Source organism: Zosterops lateralis (genome assembly GCF_965231275.1).
Source record: "Zosterops lateralis genome assembly, chromosome: 4".
NCBI lineage: Eukaryota > Metazoa > Chordata > Aves > Passeriformes > Zosteropidae > Zosterops > Zosterops lateralis.
This window is the reverse complement of record NC_139765.1, coordinates 72,498,277-72,522,143: the sequence shown is the minus strand read 5'-3', so window position 1 is coordinate 72,522,143 and position 23,867 is coordinate 72,498,277. Positions and strand designations below refer to the sequence as shown.

The window sequence follows — 23,867 nt, the reverse complement described above, 5'->3', positions numbered from 1 at the left end:
AGGGGGGTTTAACCCTGCAGGGGTTGGGAAGAGGTGGAGATGTGACATTTGGGGACATCCTGCAGGACACTCACAGGACCTGAAGCTGCTGGAGAGAATCCAGGGGAATCCATGGAGATGTTCTGGAGACAGGCTGGGAGAGCTGGGAATGTTCCCCTGGAGAGGGGAAGGATCCAGGGAGAGCTTCCAGAACATTCCAGGGCTTAAAGGGGCTCCAGGAGAGCTGCAGAGGGACTGGGGACAGGGACAGGACACAGGGAATGGCTTCCCACTGCCACAGGGCAGGGCTGGATGGGAGATTGGGAATTGGGAATTCCTGCCTGGGCTGGAATTGCCAGAGAATCCCTGGAATGTCCAAGGAAGGATTGGAGGCCCCTGGGATCATGGAATTGTCCCTGGAATGAGCTCTGAGGTCCCTTCCCACCCAAACTGCTCCTGGCATTCTGGGATTTGGGACACTCAGAATCCATCCCGAGGGGTTTGGATGGGAAATGGGGAGAGAAAAGAGAGGGAAAGGGAAGGGAGACCCTTCATGGATTCCTGAGATTCCAAGTGAAGCCCCTCAGTGCATTGATTTCTTGGAGAGGAGATGGATCCAATGTCAGGCTGGGAGAGCTGGGAATTGCCAGCCTGGAGAAGGGAAGGATCCAGGGAGAGCTTCCAGAACATTCCAGGGCCTAAAGGGGATCCAGGAGAGCTGCAGAGGGACTGGGGACAGGGACAGGACACAGGGAATGGCTTCAGATTGGAAAAGGGGAGATTTGGGTGGGATCTTGGGAATTGGGAATTCCTGCCTGGGCTGGAATTGCCAGAGAATCCCTGGAATGTCCCAGGAAGGATTGGAGCCCCCTGGGACGGTGGGAGGTGTCCCTGCCCCTGTCCCTGCCCCCTGGATGGGTTTCATCCCAAATTTCTGGGAAATGAAGTGAAGTCAAAAGAAGGAAGAGCAGCCTGGGTTTTAGTGGGATAAACAGCCAGCTGTGGGATTTGGAATGCTGAGTTGGATTCTATTCTATTCTATTCTATTCTATTCTATTCTATTCTATTCTATTCTATTCCATTCCATTCCATTCCATTCCATTCCATTCCATGCCATTCCATTCCATTCGGGATTTTTGCCCTCAGCTCTTCAACACCCTCTCAATAATTCCATTTTTTTAGTGGCTTTAGATGGGAGAGACTCTCCCACAAGATTCCCAGAAAAGCTGTGAATCCCTGGAAATGTCCAAGGCCAGGGTTTGGAGCAGCCTGGGATAGTGGGAAGTGTCCAGAGGGTGGAATTGGATGAATTTAAGGTCTTTTCCCACCCAAACCATTCCAGGATTCCACCACAGCCAAGGACACAAACAGAGACTCGGCCACATCATGAGGAAAAAAAAACCAAAAACAAAACAAAAAAAACAAGCAGAGAGTAGATCCTGGGATTTGGATTTCTCCCCATTATTTTTATTGCTGTGAGTATTTATGGGGGAAAAAAAATTAAATATTTTTTGTTGCCTGGATCCTAAACTGATCCAACTGATCTCCTGGTGGGAGAGACAATTCCTGTCCTAAATTCCCCAACTTCAAAATTTCCCATCTCAGCTCCTTCACCTTTTTTTTTTTTTTTTTTTTTTTTTTTTTTTTTTTGGAATATGAACGACAAGAATTCCAGAATTACAACCTCCACTTCCATTGGAAATGCCCCAATTTTCTGCCTCTGGAATTTTGCAGCTGGAGGATTTTTTTCCTTCCTCTCTTGGGAGGATTTTGTGGTTGTTTGGCTTTAAATTCCCTTTTTTTTTTGTGTTCTGTCTAAAAATAACCCAAATAAACCCCTGAGATATTTTTAGGCTCTTTTGAAGAACTGAGTCTCTCTGCTCTCCTTAAATTGTCACATTTTTGGAATTATTTATTCCATTAAAAAAATTCCAGCTCTTCCTGCTGCTCCTTCCTCAGCAGAGATTTTTTCCAGGAATTCCAGTTATTTTTCTAAAATATGTCTCTTTTTTTTTTTTTTTTTTTTGAGATTTCCTCAGCTCAGCATTCCAGAAATTATCCCTTTTTTCTCTAGATGGAGTGGAAAAAATTCCTGTTATCCCCAACATTTAATTTTCCACAAGATCCAGGAGTTTTGTTTTTTTTTTTTTTATTTCACTCCTGGATTTTTTCCCTTGCTCCAAAGTTTCAGTCTCCTTTTTTCTCCTCATCAATTCTTAAATTTCCCTCCATTTTTTATTCCTTTTATTTTCCTCTGCCAAGTTTTGTGGCTTTTTTTTTTTGAGAGGGGAGGGATGAATTCCAAATTTTTTCTTGCTGCTCCAACTGCCTGCGTGTGTTGGAACTTGTCAAAAATAGCAAAACCTAAAAACTCAGGGCATTTTTTCGGGGGGGAAAATATGAAATAACTCAATTTTTTATTTTTTTAAATCCCTCTCCCCCTCCCTCCTCATTCCTTAAGGTTGTTAAATTTGACATCCCTGTCAATGAGCTGGAAAAACTCCAACCTGAAATGTTTTTCCCTTTGGAAAACCTCCTTAAATCGGATTTATCTCTCTAATGACTTTCCAGAGATGATTGATGGGAATCTTTTCCATTAAAATTCCCTAAAAACGTGCAAAGAGGAGGAAAATAATTTTTTATATATTTTTAACAGTTTTTTTTTTCCTTGTACAGAAAGTGAATCCAAACATATTTGGATTTGAATTTTTTTTTTATTTTGCCTTCAGTGGGATCCAAGGGAACCATCTCTAAAATGTTTTTCTCTGGGCTTTGTGTCCTTTAAAAAAAAAAAAAAAATTCCAACTTTTTCTGCTTTTGGCCCCCGCATTTGGGGAATTCAAACACTTCCCAACCTCATGGAACCAAACTTTAATTTCAGTTCACTGCAGGACGTAAAAGGTTTGGAAAAATTTGGGAATTCGAGCTCTTGGAACCAAACTTTATTTTGGTTCGAACTCATGGAACCCAACTTTAGTTTCAGTTCACTGCAGGACATGGAGAAATTTGGAAAAATTTGGGAATTCGAGCTCTTCCCAACATCATGGAACCCAACTTTAATTTCCGAGCACTGCAGGATGTGGAGAGTTTGGAAAAATTTGGGAATTCGAGCTCTTCCCAACCTCATGGAACCCAACTTTAATTTCAGAGCACTGCAAGACAAAGAGAGTTTGGAAAATTTGGGAATTTGAGCTCTTCCCAACCTCATGGAACCAAACTTTAATTTCAGTTCACTGCAGGACATGGAGGAATTTGGAAAATTAACCCCTCAGCTGCCAGCACAGCCCCTCCCTCCTCTCTTTATTGCACTAAAATGAGAAATTTGAGATTTATTTCTGGTTGTGGTGGGAGTTTAGGGTGGGTTGTGAATGATCCTTGTCAGCCTCGGTCATTTATTCCCTCTTCAATTGTCCATAAATTAATCCAGTTGTCCATAAATTACTCCATTTCTTCATAAATTACTCAAATATTCCATCAGTAACTCCAGTTGTCCATAATTTATTCTAGTTGTCCATAATTTATTCTGGTTGTCCGTAAATTACTCCATTTCTTCATAAATATCTCCATTTTTCCATCATTTACTCTGGTGGTCCATAAATTACTCCAGTTTTCCATAAATTACCCCATTTTTCATAAATTACTCCAGTTTAACATAAATTACTCAAATTTTTCATAAATACCTCCATTTTTTCCATTATTTATTCCATTTTTTCCATTATTTATTCCATTTTTTCCATAAATTACTCCAGTTTTCCATCAATTACTCAATTTTTCCATCAATTACTCCCCTCATCCATAAATTACATAATTTTTTCCTATTTTCCTATGTGGATTTTCCAGGGTTTTTTCCTATTTTCCTATGTGGATTTTCCAGGTTTCTTTCCTATTTTCATGTGGATTTTCCAGGGTTTTTTCCTATGTGGATTTTCCAGGTTTCTTTCCTATTTTCCTATGTGGATTTTCCACGTTTTTTTCCTATTTTCCTATGTGGATTTTCCAGGGTTTTTTCCTATTTTCCTATGTGGATTTTCCAGGTTTCTTTCCTATTTTCATGTGGATTTTCCAGGGTTTTTCCTATTTTCCTATGTGGATTTTCCAGGTTTCTTTCCTATTTTCCTATGTGGATTTTCCAGGGTTTTTCCCTATTTTCCTATGTGGATTTTCCAGGTTTCTTTCCTATTTTCCTATGTGGATTTTCCAGAGTTTTTTTCTATTTTCCTATGTGGATTTTCCAGGTTTCTTTCCTATTTTCCTATGTGGATTTCCCAGGGTTTTTTCCTATTTTCCTATGTGGATTTTCCAGCGTTTTTTCCTATTTTCCTATGTGGATTTTCCAGGTTTTTTTCCTATTTTCCTATGTGGATTTTCCAGGTTTTTTTCCTATTTTCCTATGTGGATTTTCCAGGGTTTTTTCCTATTTTCCTATGTGGATTTTCCAGGTTTTTTTCCTATTTTCCTATGTGGATTTTCCAGGTTTCTTTCCTATTTTCATGTGGATTTTCCAGGGTTTTTCCTATTTTCCTATGTGGATTTTCCAGGTTTCTTTCCTATTTTCATGTGGATTTTCCAGGGTTTTTCCTATTTTCCTATGTGGATTTTCCAGTTTTTTTCCTATTTTCCTATGTGGATTTTCCAGGGTTTTTTCCTATGTGGATTTTCCAGGTTTTTTTCCTATTTTCCTATGTGGATTTTCCAGGTTTTTTTCCTATTTTCCTATGTGGATTTTCCAGGGTTTTTTCCTATGTGGATTTTCCAGGGTTTTTTCCTATTTTCCTATGTGGATTTTCCAGGTTTTTTTCCTATTTTCCTATGTGGATTTTCCAGGGTTTTTTCCTATTTTCCTATGTGAATTTTCCAGAGTTTTTTCCTATTTTCCTATGTGGATTTTCCAGGTTTTTTTCCTATTTTCCTATGTGGATTTTCCAGGGTTTTTTCCTATTTTCCTATGTGGATTTTCCAGGGTTTTTTCCTATTTTCCTATGTGGATTTTCCAGATTTTTTTTCCCTATTTTCCTACGTGGATTTTCCAGGGTTTTTTCCTATTTTCCTATGTGGATTTTCCAGGGTTTTTTCCTATGTGGATTTTCCAGGGTTTTTCCTATTTTCCTATGTGGATTTTCCAGGGTTTTTTCCTATTTTCCTATGTGGATTTTCCAGGGTTTTTTCCTATTTTCCTATGTGGATTTTCCAGGTTTTTTTCCTATTTTCCTATGTGGATTTTCCAGGTTTTTTTCCTATTTTCCTATGTGGATTTTCCAGGGTTTTTTCCTATTTTCCTATGTGGATTTTCCAGGTTTTTTTCCTATTTTCCTATGTGGATTTTCCAGGGTTTTTTCCTATTTTCCTATGTGGATTTTCCAGGTTTTTTTCCTATTTTCCTATGTGGATTTTCCAGGGTTTTTTCCTATGTGGATTTTCCAGGGGTTTTTTTCCTATTTTCCTATGTGGATTTTCCAGGGTTTTTTCCTATTTTCCTATGTGGATTTTCCAGGGTTTTTTCCTATTTTCCTATGTGGATTTTCCAGGGTTTTTTCCTATTTTCCTATGTGGATTTTCCAGGGTTTTTTTCCAGATTTTTCCAGGTTTTTTTCCCAGGTTGTTTTGGATGTATTAAAATCCAAATCATGGAATCACTGAATGATTTTTGGTCAGAAATGACCTCCAGGATCATCAAATCCAACCCTGAATATCCCAAACCACTTTATCAAGAATCACATCCAGGTTTTTTTTGGGATAATTCCAGGGATTGGAGAATTTACGAGGAAAATTTGTAAATTACGAGAATAAGAATTTAATTTCGGGATTTTTCCTGGTGCAAGTGGGGGCAGCAAATGAAAACAAGGATTGAGGTCAGAAACCAAGGAAAGGAGATAAAAAATAGGATAAAAACCTGTGGAAATCTTCACTACAGGACTTGGAGAACGTTTTAAAAAATCCAATGGTTTAAAAAATTTTAAAAAACCTCAGGAAAAAAATTTAAAAATCTCAGGAATCCATGAAGGGTCTCCCTTCCCTTTCCCTCTCTTTTCTCTCCCCATTTCCCATCCAAACCCCTCGGGATGGATTCTGAGTGTCCCAAATCCCAGAATGCCAGGAGCAGTTTGGGTGGGAAGGGACCTCAGAGCTCATTCCAGGGACAATTCCATGATCCCAGGCGGCTCCAATCCTTCCTTGGACATTCCAGGGATTCTCTGGCAATTCCAGCCCAGGCAGGAATTTCCAATTCCCAAGATCCCACCAAATTCCCCTTTTCCAATCTGAAGCCATTCCCTGTCCCTGTCCCTGTCCCCAGTCCCTCTGCAGCTCTCCTGGATCCCCTTTAGGGTCTCTGAGCTCTCCCTGGAGAGAGAATTCCCAGCTCTCCCAGCCTTTCAATAATAAACTATCATTTCGAACAGCGAAATAATTCTTTGGCACGGAATCGTCTAGGAACTTTCTCTAATTGGCGTTTTGGGGTCACCAAATAACCCCAAAAAGTCAATTACGGGCCGCTCCACACCACAGACAGCGCTTGAGCCGCGCCTCCCTCATGACGCCACCTCAGCGCCGCCATGACACCTTCCCCCTCAGAAACTACACTTCCCATCATGCCCCGCGGCGGGGCGCCCGCCAAGATCCGCGCTGAGGCGGCGCGGAGCCTGCCGGGAGTTGTAGTCCCGGCGAACTACCGGCGGCTGTCGGAAGCGGGGGCGGCGGGGCCGGGGCCGGGAGCGGGGCAGAGTCCCGGGATCGGGATGCGGGCGAGGCCCGGGACGCCGCTCTCTGGTTGCCCGGAGCGACGCCATGCACCCGGCCGTGGCGGTGGGGCTGGTGTTCGGCGGCTGCTGCAGCAACGTGGTGTTCCTGGAGCTGCTGGCCAGGTGCGGGGGTTGTGAGCGGGGGATAAAGGCTCAGGGAGCTCATTGCAGTGGGATCGGGGTGAGGCTTTAGGGCTTTGTGAGGGGACGCGGCTGCAGCGGTGCCCGGGTGGGTTTTGGGGGGATTTGGGGTGGCGTTGAGGGGGTTTTACCCTCTCAGGCCTTGGGTGAGCCCAGACCTGGATCATCGCCTTGTGTCTCGGCTGGATGGAGATTTTTGGGGTGTTTTGGGGGTGTTTTTGGGGTTGTCCCCTCGGTGTGAGCCCTGTCGGTGACCTGTCCCCTCTCCATGGGCACAAGGAGTGGCATGTCCCCATCCCATATCCCATCCCACATCCCATATCCCAAATCCCATCCCATCCCAGGGAAAGCCGTGCCAGGAGCTGTCCCCGGCCACTGCAGGGAATGTTTTCCATCTGCAAGTGAGATCTTGGGAATCGTCACTCACTGCAAAGTCACCGAGTCCCCTTGAATTCCCAGACTGGAAACTGATGCTTTTGGAGATCTCACCATCCTCACCTTGATTTTTTTGGGGATCTCACCATCTTCACCCTGATGTTTTTGGGGGTCTTACCATCCTCAGCCTGATGTTTTTGGGGATATGACCATCCTTACCTTCATGATTTTGGGTGTCTCACCTTCCTCACCTTGATGTTTTTGGGGATCTCACCATCCTCACCCTCATGTTTTTGGGAATCTCACCATCCTCCCCTGATGTTTTTTGGGATCTCACCATCCTCACCCTCATGTTTTTGGGATCTCACCATCCTCACTCTGATGTTTTTTTGGGATCTCACCATCCTCACCCTGATGTTTTTGGGGATCTCACCATCCTCACCCTGATGTTTTTTTTGGGATCTCACCATCCTCACCCTCATGTTTTTGGGAATCTCACCATCTTCACCCTGATGTTTTTGGGGGGTCTCACCATCCTCACTCTGATGTTTTTGGAGATCTACGATCCTCCCCTGATGTTTTTTGGGATCTCACCATCCTCACCTGATGTTTTTTGGGATCTCACCATCCTCACCCTGATGTTTTTTGGGATCTCACCATCCTCACTCTGATGTTTTTTTGGGATCTCACCATCCTCACTCTGATGTTTTTTGGGATCTCACCATCCTCACCCTGATGTTTTTGGGAATCTCACCATCCTCACCCTGATGTTTTTTGGGATCTTACCATCCTCACCCTGATGTTTTTGGGGATCTCACCCTGATATTTTTGGGAATCTCACCATCCTCACCCTGATGTTTTTGGGGATCTCACCCTGATATTTTTGGGAATCTCACCATCCTCACCTTGATGGAGAAAGTCTGGAAAGGTTGGGAAAAACCTGGGAAGGTCTGACTGGAAACAAAAAGCAATTCCTGAACTGGTTTGGTGTGTAAAACCCCAGTGAGTCAGAGCAGGGCTGCACCCCCTGAGCCCTCAGTGCATTTCAGCTCTCAAAAACACACCTTAATCCCTCCCAGCCCAGCAATATCCCAGATTATTAAGGGATAAAGGGATTGCAAAATCCAGCACTTGGGAGATTTGCTCCAAATCGAGATTCAGATAAATCAAGAAGCTGTTCCTGGAAGAAAAGACCTTGTGCAAGGAGTTGTCTTTCAGGGATTACTCCAAACTTTGCCTTTCCTGCCTGCCTTGTGTTGCAGCATCAGTGACAGAAGAGGGATGAAAAAAAAAAAAAAAAAAAACCCTTTGGATTTGGCTTTTTGCCACTTGTGTCTCCTCCAAGCAAAACCTGAAAGCAAAACTTCTGGCCCCGATCAAAGACTGAATTATTCGAAGGTGGCTAAACCCCAGAGCAGCAAATTCCAGGAGTCCAATTGCAAACCTCAAGGAAAAAGCTGCTTTTCACACAAGACTTTCTTTTAATCATCCACTTAAAAAAAAAATTCCTCCATTCCCAACAGCTCCATTCCTGCGCCTTTTACTCACCTTCAGTCCCAAAATTGGGATAACACCAATTATTTTGTTGGGTTTTAGAAGGAAAAGTTCCTCCTTTGCAGATGGATTTTCCCACAAAAAAGCAAAAATCCTGGAGCAAGATCCCAGGAAAAAAGCAGTGACCAGGCTGGGTGAGGAGTAGCAAAGGTGATGGGGAAGAAATTTGCTCAGGATTTATAAGGGAAGTGAAGGAATGAGAAATGTTTAGTCTGGAAATACCAGAGGGCAGATAAATGTGTGGAGAGTGGCTGAGAGAGGAGAGGAAAGAAATATTTTTGTTGTGGAGGCAGAACGATAAATCTCAAAATGTCTTAATTTAAGGGGCTTAAATTGCTGTGGACGAGATTTAAATCAGTCCCAAAAAAAATCAGATTTTCTCCCTTTCCTTGTGGTGAAGAGCAGAGAAACTTTGTGCTGGGATGACTTTTTATCCAGATCCAGATTTATCTCATTTTTTTAGGTTTATCTGAACCAAAAAAAGGGCCCTTTCTTATCTCTCTCTTATCATCCAGCACAACCCCCTGAGTTGATAGTGGGGTCACATCCAGAGATCTGTGCTTTGGGAGGAGGCAAAGTCCAAATTTGAGTTATCCCAGATTTACAAGATCCTTGTGATCTTTTCTGGAAGGGAAAGATCGGAGATAAGATCTGCAATCCTTTTCAGCTTCTGGCTCTGCTTCAAGGTCACTTCCCTTTTTCCCGAGGAACTTTTGGACTTTGCAGCCTGAAAAACTGGGGGAAATGTGGGGATTGGCAGGGAATTAACTGGCAGAGGGAAAAGCAGGGAAAAGTGGATTTTTCCAGGTGCTGTTGGCTCAGCCCTGCCTAAATCAGCTGCTCCTGACAGGAGAATTTGGATCTTGGAAATTCCTCTTTTCCAGGGCATCTCCCAGCTTGAATCCTGCAAAAAAAACTGCATGAGGAGGGAGGAGTACTCTGGAATCCTTGGACTCAGTTTCTGGGGAAAAAAAAAAAAAAAAAAAAAAAAAAGGGAAATATTTCCTAAATCCCTTTATCTCCCAGGAGTTTCCTCTTTATCTGCCTTGTCACTGAGCTTTTGCTTCCCAAAAAACCTTTCCCTGCTCCCTGGGAGTTCCTTAGGGAGGATCAGGGTGCAAAGGAGGCTTTGTTTGAATTCCTGTTCCCACAGGATGAACACAAACCTTGCTTTTGCATTTCTGCATTCCTGGGTCCCTCCAAGGTGGGACAAAAAGGGATTTAGAGGGTCCCTTTTTGAGCTCAGACAGAATTTTGTGGATTTGGAAGCTTTATGGAGTCGGTGTCACATTAGCAAGATCCATGTGGGATTCACTGCCAGGACTTTTTTTCTTTTTTGGCTCCTGTGAGGAGTTTTAATCCCTTCTGGAACCCACAAACAAAGTTTTGGGTTTTTTTTGGGCATCCAGAAATCCCAGGGGAGCTGAAGAAGAAGAAAGTTTTAGAAGAAACTGAGCAAATCTAAACCTTGGCACTTCCCTCCTGCAGCAGGAATGAAGAATATTGAATTTCCAGCTGCCTTTTTCCTCCTGGAGAGGAGAATTGCCTGAGCTGTAACAAACCCAGCAGCTTTTAGGAAGGGACAGAGTCACTAAAGCCACTCCCCATGGGAAAGAGGAAGATCCAGCAGATTTTTCTTTCACTTCCTGACCTGACTGACCAATTTTTAGAGGAAATTGAGCAAATCTGAAGCAGGGACACTCTGCCAGCACAGACCTGACCTTGGCACTTCCCTCCTGCAGCAGGGATGAGGAATATTGATCATTTCATTTAATTCCAGATGTTTCTTCACCTGTTCAGGCTGCTTTTTTAATGGGAATAAATCTTTTTATTTTGGCCTGAGAGGTGACAAAAAAAAAGCTGACGGGATCAGGCAGATCCCAAACAAAACTCATCCATGAGAAATCTTCCCTCTTTCCATCCCACGAGAGATTGTGGCCTCTCAGGCTGGATTTTTCCAGGCCTGTTGTCATTTTTTTTTCTCTGATCCTTGTCTCTCCTTGCCTGCAGGGAATTCCCAGGATGTGGGAACATCGTGACCTTCTCCCAGTTCCTGTTCATTGCTGTGGAAGGTTTTATCTTCGAGGCGGATTTCGGGAGGAAGCGCCCGGCCATCCCCATCAGGTAACAACAATCCCAATGTTTTCCCAAGCTGGAATTGCCTGGCATCTCTCTTAAATCTCCAAAAAGCTTCTCATAAAATGGCTTTTCCACTTTCTACTTGTGGAAATCTCATTTATCAAGGGCCACGTTGGGAAATTTGTCAGGCTGGATAAAAAAATCCATCTGTTTATCAGGGATTGTTAATGGGGAATTGGGATCAAATGCTTCCCTGTCACAGGAACGGGGCAGAGTTTTGCACAGGGGAGAGTTTGCTGTGCTTAAAGAGCTTTTTAATCTCTGGGATTTGGTGTGGTGAGAGTGGGGAAAGGAGAGTTTTCCTGGGAAATCACCCAAATTCACTTCACATTTCTCCCCTGGGGATGAGCTTGGTGACAGACCCGGGAACTCCAGATCTCTCTGTGCATCCCACGATCCTTCCTGAGGGTCTCTCAGCATCCCAGGGAGGTTCCTGCTCAATCCCAGTTATTTTTCCATGTTTCAGGAACTATTTCATCATGGTGGCCATGTTCTTCACCGTCAGCGTGGTCAATAACTACGCCCTGAACCTGAACATCGCCATGCCGCTGCACATGATCTTCCGCTCGGTGAGCCCCTCCTCCTGCTCCTGCTGCTCTTCCTTTTCCTGCTACTCCTCCTCATCCTCATTGTCCTCCTCGTCCTCCTCCTCGTCCTCGTCCTCCTCTTCTTCCTCCTGCTCTTCCTCATCCTCCTCCTGCTCCTCTTCCTCCTGCTGCTGCTGCTGCTCCTCGTCCTCCTCCTCCTCCTGCTCCTCCTCGTCATCCTTCTCTTCCTTTTTCTCCTTCTCCTTTTTCTCCTTCTTCTTTTTCTCCTTCTCCTCCTCTTTATCCTCTTTCTTCTTTTTCTCCTCTTTCTCCTCCTCCTCCTTCTCCTCCTCTTCCTCTTTCTCCTTTTTCTCCTCCTCCTTTTTCTCCTCCTTTTTCCCCTTCCTCCTTCTTCTCTTTATTTTTCTCCCTCTCCTTTTTCTCCTCCTCATTTTCTCCTCATTTTTCTTCTTCTCCTCTTCCTCCTCCTCTTCCTCCTCCTCTTCCTCCTCCTCTTCCTCCTCCTCTTCCTCCTCCTCTTCCTCCTCCTCTTCCTCCTCCTCTTCCTCCTCCTCTTCCTCCTCCTCTTCCTCCTCCTCTTCCTCCTCCTCTTTCTCCTCTTTCTCCTTTTTCTCCTTTTTCTCCTTTTTCTCCTTTTTCTCCTTTTTCTCCTTTTTCTCCTTTTTCTCCTTTTTCTCCTTCTTCTCCTTTTTCTCCTTTTTCTCCTTTTTCTCCTTCTTCTCCTTCTTCTCCTTCTTCTCCTTCTTCTCCTTCTTCTCCTTCTTCTCCTTCTTCTCCTTCTTCTCCTTCTTCTCCTTCTTCTCCTTCTTCTCCTTCTTCTCCTTCTTCTCCTTTTTCTCCTTTTTCTCCTTCTTCTCCTTCTTCTCCTTCTTCTCCTTCTTCTCCTTCTTCTCCTTCTTCTCCTTCTTCTCCTTCTTCTCCTTCTTCTCCTTCTTCTCCTTTTTCTCCTTCTTCTCCTTCTTCTCCTTCTTCTCCTTCTTCTCCTTCTTCTCCTTTTTCTCCTTCTTCTCCTTCTTCTCCTTCTTCTCCTCCTTCTCCTCCTTCTCCTCCTTCTCCTCCTCTTCCTCCTTCTCCTTTTTCTCCTTTTTCTCCTCCTCCTTTTTCTCCTCCTTTTTCCCTTCCTCCTTCTCCTCTTTCTCTTTCTTCTTCTCCCTCTCCTTTTTCTCCTCCTCATTTTTCTCCTTCTCATTTTTCCTCCTCCTCTTCCTCCTCCTCTTCCTCTTCCTCTTCCTCTTCCTCCTTCTCCTTCTCCTTCTCCTTCTCCTTCTCCTTCTCCTTCTCCTTCTCCTTCTCCTTCTCCTTCTCCTTCTCCTTCTCCTTCTCCTCCTCCTCCTCCTCCTCCTTCTCCTTCTCCTTCTCCTTCTCCTCCTCCTCCTCCTCCTTCTCCTTCTCCTCCTCCTCCTGTTTCTCCTCCTTTTTCCCTTCCTCCTCCTCCTCCTCCTCCTCCTTTCTTTTTCTCCCTCTCCTTTTTCTCATCCTCATTTTTCTCCTTCTCGTTCTCGTCCTCCTCCTCTTCTTCTTTCTTCTCTTTCTTCTCTTTCTCCTCTTTCTCTTCTTTCTCCTCTTTCTCCTCCTCCTTCTCCTTCTTCTCCTTTTCCTCATCTTCCTTTTCTCCTTCTCCTTTTTCTCCTCCTCTTGTTTCTCCTCCTCCTGCTTTTTCTCCTCCTTTTTCCCTTCCTCATCCTTCTCTTTCTTTTTCTCCATCTCCTTTTTCTCCTCATTTTTCTCCTCCTTTTTCTCCTTCTCCTCCCATTCCATCACTGCTGCTGGAATTCCCCCTGCTCCTCGTGTCCTGCCACCTGAGAGCACCAACCCCCTGTGGAAATCCTGAATTCCAGCTGCTGGGAGAGCAGCCCTCACTCCAAAGCTTTCACTCTGTGGTGTTGATGATTAAATTCCAGCCCAATGGACAGACAGGAAAACAGGCTCAGACAGGCTTTGGAATTCCAGAGGTGAGGGGGAAGTGACAGGGACAAAACCAATCCCAGACTCTGGTTGGCCAAAAGGATCCAGTTTTCCAAGTGGTGGATGTTCTGGTCTTGAACATCACAGCTCAGAGAGCATGGATTTGGGATTTGGGATTTGGGATTTGGCCTAATTCCACCTGCACAGGGAAAAAAAAAACCACATTAAACTGCATCTTCACTCAAGTGTGGATGAGTGCCAGGCTAAAAGATCTTTTAAAACCCAAGGAAATGGAGGCCCAGCTGTTGGGAAGAACAAAATCTCCTGGTGGGAGCTGTTTTCCTACAGCACATCCTGGGGGTGGAATATCTGGGATCAGGAGAGGTTCAGAAGGATAAAACCTGCTCACACTGAAGGAAACGTGTCCCACATGGACTCTGAGGGGTGTTTATGCTCCTGCAGTCAATCCTTGGAATTGAGCTCCTGTTCCCAGTTAAACCAGTGGGATTTGGCCACATTCTGGTCTCACATGGACTCTGAGGGGTAATTCTGATCTTTCCTTCATCAATCCCTGGAGTTTGGCTCCTGTTCCCAGTTAAACCGGTGGGATTTGGCCACATTCTGGTCCCACATGGACTCTGAGGGGTGTTTCTGCTCCTTCCTTCATCAATCCCTGGAGTTTGGCTCCTGTTCCCAGTTAAACCAGTGGGATTTGGCCACATTCTGGTCTCACATGGACTCTGAGGGGTAATTCTGATCTTTCCTTCATCAGTCCCTGGAGTTTGGCTCCTGTTCCCAGTTAAACCGGTGGGATTTGGCCACATTCTGGTCCCACATGGACTCTGAGGGGTGTTTCTGCTCCTTCCTTCATCAATCCCTGGAGTTTGGCTCCTGTTCCCAGTTAAACCAGTGGGATTTGGCCACATTCTGGTCTCACATGGACTCTGAGGGGTAATTCTGATTTTTCCTTCATCAATCCCTGGAGTTTGGCTCCTGTTCCCAGTTAAACCAGTGGGATTTGGCCACATTCTGGTCTCACATGGACTCTGAGGGGTAATTCTGATCTTTCCTTCATCAATCCCTGGAGTTTGGCTCCTGTTCCCAGTTAAACCGGTGGGATTTGGCCACAAATCTGGTCTCACACACTGAAAAAAAAAAGAAAGGGAGATCCCCTGGCCAGAAGATCCAACCCAGTATCTTCATTCCCAAGGCACCCAGATCACCTTCTCCCTTTTTCCTGGATGAAGGGGCTCAGAATCCTGGGATCACTGAGGCAGGAAAAGAACTTTAAACTCACAGAGTCCAACATTTCCACCACTGCCCCGTGTCCCCAAGTGCCACATCCTCAGGGCTTTAAATCCCTCCAGGGATGGGGACTCCACTCCTGCCCTGGGCTAGAAAACCCTTTCAGGACAGGAATTTTCCCAATTTCCAACCTTAAGGAAGCTGTTTCTTCTCCCTGGCAGTTTTTCCTGGTGTTTCTCTTGGTGTTTTGGCATCTCCCACATGGAGTTTGCAGCGTCCCTTTGGGATGAGCATCCCAATCTGGGGAATTCTGCCTTGCTGACCTCCTGGTTTGTTATTTTTTCCCCTCCAGGGTTCCCTCATAGCAAGCATGGCTCTAGGGATCATCATCCTGAAGAAAAGGTAAATCCCAAACTTTGTATCTTTAGGGAATTCTCTGCTTAATCCTGGTGTGGGTGTTTTGTGCCATCACTTTCCCTGTTAAATATTCTCATTTTAATGATGAGAAACTTGGACAGAGAGTGTGGAATATGGAATAGATGCTGGAATTGCTGCAGGTGGCATTTATTTCCACCTCTCCCTCCTTTCTTGGATGGAATTCTGGGCTGGGAAGAGATTTTGAAGCCTCTGTGTTCACTCTGGAAGTGCTGCTGGGGGATGGAGCTCAGTGCCTCCTTTCTGCTGGGGATTGTGGCTGCAGCAGTGCTGATAACCCAGTGATAACCCAGTGATAACCCAGTGATAACACAGTGATAACACAGTGATAACACAGTGATAACACAGTGATAACATTGATAACCTTGAGCTGTGTCCACACAGAGTCAAGGCTGGAGCTGTGGGATAAATGTTGGGATAAACTGGGATAAATGTTGGAGTAAACTGGGATTAGTGTTGGGGTAAACTGGGATAAATGTTGGGGTAAACTGGGATAAATGTTGGGATAAACTGGATAAATGTTGGGGTAAACTGGGATAAATGTTGGGATAAACTGGGATAAATGTTGGGATAAACTGGATAAATGTTGGGATAAACTGGGATAAATGTTGGGATAAACTGGGATAAGTGTTGGGATAAACTGGGATAAATGTTGGGATAAACTGGGATAAATGTTGGGGTAAACTGGGATAAATGTTGGGATAAACTGGGATAAATGTTGGGATAAACTGGGATAAATTTTGGGATAAACTGGGATAAATGTTGGGATAAACTGGGATAAATGTGGGGGTAAACTGGGATAAATGTTGGGATAAACTGGGATAAATGTTGGGATAAACTGGGATAAATGTTGGGATAAACTGGGATAAGTGTTGGGATAAACTGGAATAAATTTTGGGATAAACTGGGATAAATGTTGGGGTAAACTGGGATAAATGTGGGGGTAAACAGGGATAAATGTTGGGGTAAACTGGGATAAATGTTGGGGTAAACTGGGATAAATGTTGGGATAAACTGGGATAAATGTTGGGATAAACTGGGATAAATGTGGGGGTAAACTGGGATAAATGTTGGGATAAACTGGGATAAATGTTGGGATAAACTGGGATAAATGTTGAGATAAACTGGGATAAATGTGGGGGTAAACTGGGATAAATGTTGAGATAAACTGGGATAAATGTGGGGGTAAACTGGGATAAGTGTTGGGATAAACTGGGATAAATGTTGGGATAAACTGGGATAAATGTTGGGATAAACTGGGATAAATGTGGGGGTAAACTGGGATAAATGTTGGGATAAACTGGGATAAGTGTTGGGATAAACTGGGATAAATGTTGGGATAAACTGGGATAAATGTTGGGATAAACTGGGATAAATTTTGGGATAAACTGGGATAAATGTTGGGATAAACTGGGATAAATGTTGGGGTAAACTGGGATAAATGTTGGGATAAACTGGGATAAATGTTGGGGTAAACTGGGATAAATGTTGGGATAAACTGGAATAAATTTTGGGATAAACTGGGATAAACACTGGGGGAAATCTTCTTTAGGTGCTGAGCTGGAGTCAGCCAGGGTCAGGCAGTGGGAATGTTCTCCCAGGTGTGGAGCTGGAGTTCAGTGCTGGAGGGACAGGAGCCAGGCAGGGTTGGTGACATGTCCCTTGTCCCCCGTGCAGGTACAGCGTGTCAAAATACACCTCCATAGCCCTGGTGTCCCTGGGCATCTTCACCTGCACTTTCATGTCTGCAAAACAAGTGGTAAGGACTGGGAAGGGGCCTCAGGAATTCCCTTTGCCTGGTTTTTCATGGAGACACGAGGTCTCTCCTTTCTCCACATCTGCTTTTCCTCTCTTGGTTTTATTTTCCTGTGGTTTGAATGCACACACATGTGGGGTTTCATTTAATTCCAGGTATCCCTTCACCTGTTCACATTTCTTTTTTGCTGGGAATAAATCTCTTTATTTTTTGGCCTGAGAGGTGACAGAAAGAAGCTGTTGAATCCTGACAGGATCAGGCGGATCCTAAACAAAATTCCATGGGAAATCTTCCCTCTTTCCATCCCATGAGAGATTGTTGCCTCTCAAGATTGATTTTTAAACCTTAAATAAAGTGCCTGTGCTTGGAGAGCAGGAGGGAGGGAAGCAAATCCATGTGGAACAAACTCAGAGCTTTTCCTGGGGCAACACCCACGGCCTGACCCCTTCAGCTGGTGACAAAAAAAACGGCACAAAGTGGTGGCCAAGTGAAAATTTGCTGTCAAAGCTCCAAATTCCCCATCAGTCCAGAGCTTTTTATCCTCAGGAGGGCTGAGGGAGGGCTGGGCTCTGCACATCCAAAATCCGGGGCTGGAATTTTGGGGTAGAGCTGACAGTGGTTGTGGCAAAGGGGAATAAACTGATTTTTCCCTGAAGTGCTGAGGGAAAGAGCTGAGGCAGGTCAAGCTGGAGTTGTGCCCTCAGTTTATGGACCCCAAGCCTGGTTTTGGGGCTGGGTTTAGGGCTGGTTTAGGGCTGGTTTAGGGCTGGTTTAGGGCTGGTTTTAGGGCTGGTTTAGGGCTGGTTTTGGGGCTGGTTTAGGGCTGGTTTAGGGCTGGTTTAGGGCTGGTTTTGGGGCTGGTTTAGGGCTGGGTTTAGGGCTGGGTTTAGGGCTGGTTTTAGGGCTGGTTTAGGGCTGGGTTTAGGGCTGGTTTAGGGCTGGTTTTGGGGCTGGTTTTGGGGCTGGTTTTGGGGCTGGTTTTGGGGCTGGTTTTGGGGCTGGTTTTGGGGCTGGGTTTAGGGCTGGGTTTAGGGCTGGTTTTAGGGCTGGTTTTAGGGCTGGGTTTAGGGCTGGGTTTAGGGCTGGGTTTGGGGCTGGTTTTAGGGCTGGTTTTAGGGCTGGTTTTAGGGCTGGGTTTAGGGCTGGTTTAGGGGTGGTTTTGGGGCTGGTTTTAGGGCTGGTTTTAGGGCTGGTTTTGGGGCTGGTTTTAGCTCCTGACTGGGGCTTGGCCAGAGCTCTTATTCCTTTCTATGAACTCATCTCTGGGATGGGGACACAGGAAAATGGGAATGGGGACACAGGAAAACGGGAATGGGATGGGGAAACAGGAAAATGGGAATGGGATGGGGAAACAGGAACCTGGGAATGGAGGAACCTGGGAATGGGATGGGGATGGAGGAACCTGGGAATGAGAACACAGGAACCTGGGAATGGGATGGGAGCATGGGAAAAGGGACACAGGAATCTGGGAATGGGATGGAGACACAGGAACCTGAGATTGAGAACAAAGAAACCTGGGAATAGGCTGGCTTTGAAAGCTGGAAAAGTAACACTGATGATTTTTATGGTTAAAAGAGTTCAGTCTCATCAAACCAAGGCCGTTCCTTTCAGGAAAAATCCTGATTTGATCAGCCTCCTGACACTTTTTTGCCGGAATCTCAGCATTCCCTGGAGCAGGGTGGGAAGGCTGGGGCTGCTGCAGGGACCTGCTGGCTCTTGGTGACTCTTGTGTCTCCCTTCAGGCGTCTGAGTCCAGCTTGAATCAAGAGGATGGACCCCAGGCTTTCCTCTGGTGGCTGCTGGGTATGTGGGGGACACTTTTCTGGGATTCTGGCAGGAATCTTGGAATTCTCTTGGCAAAACAGCCCTGCCTGGAGCAGGGGGAGAGGGGCTGAAGGTGTTCCAGATGTTCCTTCAGCACAAGATTTCACAGCGGAGGCTTAAAAGTCTGATTTTCCACCTCCACCCTGGGGCTGTTGGTGGCTCTTTGGGAAATCTGGGATTGATTATTGTATAATATTATATATATATATATATATATATATAAAAATATATATATATATATATTTTAAAAGTATATATTTATATATATAATATTATATATATAAATTATATAATATATTATTGTATATATAAATTGTTATAAGTATATAACAATTATTATATAATAATGATATTCGTTATATAACAATTATATATAATATATTCTATAATCATATAATAATTATATAATAATACCTAATAAGACATTATATTATATATCACATTTAATTATATAATATTATATATAATATTATATAATATATAATACATATATATAGTATAATATTAAATATAATACATATATATTATATATATATAAATAATATCAATTATCAACTGTGAAATAAGAGGAATATTTATCCTCGACCTTTATCCTCAGCTCTGTAGAATCCAAATAAAGATACAATTCCTGCACTGGAAAATTTAAAGCTTCTGTGAACAGGAGATTGAATCGCTGAGGTCACTCAAGAGGCACAAGGATTTTTCAGGATTCTCTTCTCCAAGATGAGGAAATTCTGAGAAAACTTGATTTGTTTTATGCAGGAGGGAGCAACTGTTCCAAGAGTGGAGAAGAGATTGATTAATATCAGATTGTTATCAGGCCCAAACTGCACCCTGGTGTTTTTAAGAGATCTCTGAGATCTCAGCCTGTAATCAAAACCCAGAATCGTTATCACTTTTCTTATCAAGTCTGGGCAGTTTGGGGTTTTTATTTTTGTCCCTCTGAATGTCAGATTTGGTGAGTTGAGGCTGCAGAATTGATTATTATCACTGGCAGCACAAACTGCATCTCTGGTAATTTTTGGGATCTCTTGGATCTCAGCCTGTAATCAAAGCCCAGAATCGTTACCAGTTTAATAATCAAGTCTGGGCGGTTTGAGGGGGTTTTTTTTGTCCCCCTGAAAGTCAGATTTGGTGAGTTGGGGCTGCTAAAGGGCTGTGCTCCCCTTCCAGGTATTGCTGCCCTCACCTTTGCCCTGCTGATGTCTGCCAGGATGGGGATTTTCCAGGAGACTCTGTACCAGAAATACGGGAAGCACTCCAAGGAAGCTCTTTTCTACAACGTGAGTCCCTGGGGCTTTTCCCTGCTCCAAGGTCCCTTCCACCCCTGGACTGGGCACAAAAAGGATCCCCCACTGGCAGGATGGAGCAGTGAGGAGCCTGCCCTGCTTTCCAGCAGGGAATTGGGGTGGATTTCCATCCCCTAATCCCACCATGGGTTTGTTTTTCCCCCTCAGCACGCCTTGCCCCTCCCTGGATTCCTGCTCCTGGCTCCCAACATTTACCAGCACGCCGTGCTCTTCAATCAGTCTGGTGAGTGCTGGGCTGAGGGATCCTGGGCTTCCCTGTCCTCTGGAAAATCCCTCTGGGAAGTTTCCTTCCTGGAATCTTGAGGTGTTGCAAGCCCTTTTGAATTTTGAGGGATTTGCAGGAAGGAATTCTTGGCTGGGAGGGTGGGAAGGGCTGGAATGGAATTCCCAGAGAAGCTCCTGGATCCCTGGGGGTGTCCAAGGCCAGGCTGGATGAGGCTTGGAGCAGCCTGGGATAGTGGAGGTGTCCCTGTCCATGGCAGGGGGTGGAATTTAAGTCACCATTCCACAATTCCATGAGGAAAGCCCAAGTTTTTTACTAATTCCCACACCCAAGTTTCTTTACTAATTTCCACCCACACCAGCCACACCCAGGAGTGATCCCTGGGAAAAAGGAAGGTGGGAGCTCAAAAATGGGAGTTCCAGGACCTGATCCTCAATCAGGGATGTCAACATGGACCTGCTGGGATTTGTTTTTGTTGATGCTCCCCAGGATTTGCCGTGGGATCAGAGTGGATTCCTCCAGCACGAGAGCTCTGACACAGGAGAGCGAGACAGAGCTTTTCTCTCAATATTTTTCCTAGTTTTTTCATATTTTCTCTTCTTCCCTGTGCAATTCCAAGCAGTAAGGCTGCAGGGAGCCCTGGATTGTGGTTAATCCTGGGAAGGAGAGGGAATGACCTGATCCCAATCCTTTTTCCCTGCAGAGCTGTTCCAGGTGCCGGTGATCGGCCTGACCCTGCCAATCATGTGGTTCTACCTCCTCATGAACGTCATCACCCAGTATCCTTTATCCTTTATCCCAGTGGGATTGGGAATGGGCTCCTAAATCCTTGGAGTCTTCCCTGCCCTCGGGAGCTGCTGTTGGTGGAACTCCAAAAATACCGGGAAAGGGAACTTTGGTTTTTTTGTTTGGTGTCAATGATCTCAAAGGTCTTTTCCAACCTGGTTTATTGTGGGATTCTGGGACTTGTGCTCCATGGAAATGGAGGAGTTTGGAGCTTCCTTTGGCTCTTTGGCAGGGATTGTCACCCTTGGCCAACACAGTGGAATAACCTGGGATGTTCCCGAATTTGTAGCATCCCGTTCCAACCGTGTTCATCCCAGGAGAGGATTTCTCCCATCTCCTGCTCCTCCCCATTCCCAGAGGGAATTCCCCAATCTCCCTTCTCCTCCCCATTCCCAGAGGGACTGTCCCAATCTCCCTTCTCCTCCCCATTCCCAGAAGGAATCCCCCAATCTCCTGCTCCTCCCCATTCCCAGAGGGAATCCCCCAATCTCCCTTCTCCTCCCCATTCCCAGAGGGAATCCCCCAATCTCCCTTCTCCTCCCCATTCCCAGAGGGAATTCCCCAATCTCCCTTCTCCTCCCCATTCCCAGAGGGACAGTCCCAATCTCCCTTCTCCTCCCCCTTCCCAGAGGGACTGTCCCCCAATCTCCCTTCTCCTCCCCATTCCCAGAGGGACTGTCCCCCAATCTCCCTTCTCCTCCCCATTCCCAGAGGGAATCCCCCAATCTCCCTTCTCCTCCCCATTCCCAGAGGGAATCCCCCAATCTCCCTTCTCCTCCCCATTCCCAGAGGGAATCCCCCAATCTCCTGCTCCTCCCCATTCCCAGTGGGAATCCCCCAATCTCCCTTCTCCTCCCCATTCCCAGAGGGACAGTCCCAATCTCCCTTCTCCTCCCCCTTCCCAGAGGGACAGTCCCAATCTCCCTTCTCCTCCCCATTCCCAGAGGGACAGTCCCAATCTCCCTTCTCCTCCCCATTCCCAGAGGGAATTCCCCAATCTCCCTTCTCCTCCCCATTCCCAGAGGGACAGTCCCAATCTCCCTTCTCCTCCCCATTCCCAGAGGGACTCCCCCAATCTCCCTTCTCCTCCCCATTCCCAGAGGGACTGTCCCCCAATCTCCCTTCTCCTCCCCATTCCCAGAGGGACTGTCCCCCAATCTCCTGCTCCTCCCCATTCCCAGAGGGAATCCCCCAATCTCCTGCTCCTCCCCATTCCCAGAAGGAATCCCCCAATCTCCCTTCTCCTCCCCATTCCCAGAGGGAATTCCCCAATCTCCCTTCTCCTCCCCATTCCCAGAGGGACTCCCCCAATCTCCTGCTCCTCCCCATTCCCAGAGGGACAGTCCCAATCTCCCTTCTCCTCCCCATTCCCAGAGGGAATTCCCCAATCTCCCTTCTCCTCCCCATTCCCAGAGGGAATCCCCCAATCTCCCTTCTCCTCCCCATTCCCAGAGGGAATCCCCCAATCTCCCTTCTCCTCCCCATTCCCAGAGGGAATCCCCCAATCTCCCTTCTCCTCCCCATTCCCAGAGGGAATCCCCCAATCTCCCTTCTCCTCCCCATTCCCAGAGGGAATCCCCCAATCTCCCTTCTCCTCCCCATTCCCAGAGGGACAGTCCCAATCTCCCTTCTCCTCCCCATTCCCAGAGGGAATCCCCCAATCTCCCTTCTCCTCCCCATTCCCAGAGGGAATCCCCAGCCTCCATCCCTTAACCCTTTTGCTACCAGGTACGTTTGCATCCGCGGCGTGTTCATCCTGACCACGGAGTGCACGTCCCTCACCGTCACCCTGGTGGTGACGCTCCGAAAGTTCGTCAGCCTCATCTTCTCCATCCTCTACTTCCAGAACCCCTTCACGGGCTGGCACTGGCTGGGCACTGCCTTTGTCTTCGTGGGCACCCTGATGTACACTGAGGTCTGGAATAGTCTCCTCAAGAAGAGGAGGAGGCACAAGGAGCAGTGAATCCACTGGGATGGTTTTTTTTTTTCCCCGCAGGGATTTGGTTTTTCGGTTGTTGTTTTCCAGAGCAGAGCAGGGAAAAGCCCCTCTGTCAGGGGGTGTTTTTATAACAGGGGAGGTGTTGGCTGTGCCAAGCTCCTGGGAGAACTTTGGGAATGGATCATGGAGAAACAATCCAATGATTTTTTTTGCCATTAGGTGTTTTTTAATGCGACCCCTTTTGATTCCAATTTTTCCTCTTTTTTTTTTTTTCCCCCCAATTGGATTAACCATTTTTTTAAAGAAAAGCTGACCCAGAGCTTTGCTGGGAGTCCAACTTTCATGCTCTTGGCTTGGATCAGCCATCCTTTAATTGTGTCTGGAGCTGATGGCTGAGCCCAATTCCAGTGGGATCCCCCAGTGTGCCCAGTGGACCCTGAGAGGGCTGGATTTGCTCTCCCTTTTCCCAATTCTCCTCCCATCCCTTGGGATGACCCTCCTCATGTTTTTTGTGTCAGCCTGGCACAGGCTCCCTCACCCCTGGTTGGTTTTCCTGCATTTTTCCTGGAGCAGCACCTTGTTCCTGTGGTGGTGCTGCTGATCCTGCTCAGCTGGGACAGTTGAGGCATCCAGGAGGGATAAAGGGAGTTAAATAGCAAAGGAAAAATGATGGAATTAAAATAAAATCCCAAAGTGATGGAAAGGCAGCAGCACCTCCCTCCCAGGCATTCCCTGAGCCAAAGTCACCTTTCCAAATCTTCTTCCCTCTGTTTTTACTGCTGATTTTGATCAGCTGTCTGGGATAATAATCCCCTTCCCAGCTTTCATGGCCTCATCCCTGCTGGGAGGCAGAGTGGGAAAAGGGAAAGGCTCCAGGTTTGTTGTGTGCTGGTTGTTTTAGCCCCAACCCCAAATCCCAGTGTGGGGAAAGGGAATTCCATCCCAGGCAGAGCCAGGACCTGCAGCTCCAT

The 23,867-nt window shown here is 45.9% G+C and overlaps 1 protein-coding gene across 1 annotated transcript; it reads left to right on the top strand.

Annotated features, from left to right (window-relative positions):
- The first annotated feature begins 6,662 nt into the window (after positions 1-6,662).
- Positions 6,663-23,661, top strand: SLC35B4 (solute carrier family 35 member B4). The gene is made up of 10 exons (XM_083859846.1): positions 6,663-6,839; positions 10,797-10,910; positions 11,392-11,494; positions 14,976-15,025; positions 16,736-16,817; positions 18,557-18,617; positions 19,812-19,921; positions 20,096-20,171; positions 20,875-20,950; positions 22,686-23,661. Exons 1-10 carry the CDS (start codon positions 6,763-6,765, stop codon positions 22,918-22,920), a joined length of 984 nt encoding a protein of 327 aa, XP_083715972.1. The 5' UTR covers positions 6,663-6,762; the 3' UTR covers positions 22,921-23,661.
- Positions 23,662-23,867: the final 206 nt, after the last annotated feature.

Coding starts and splice junctions, on each gene's coding strand:
- SLC35B4 (XM_083859846.1), top strand. CDS start 6,763: ATGCACCCGGCCGTGGCGGTGGGGCTGGTGTTCGGCGGCTGCTGCAGC. Junction 10,911..11,391: donor CGCCCGGCCATCCCCATCAG/GTAACAACAATC, acceptor TCCATGTTTCAG/GAACTATTTCATCATGGTGG. Junction 16,818..18,556: donor TCATGTCTGCAAAACAAGTG/GTAAGGACTGGG, acceptor GTCTCCCTTCAG/GCGTCTGAGTCCAGCTTGAA.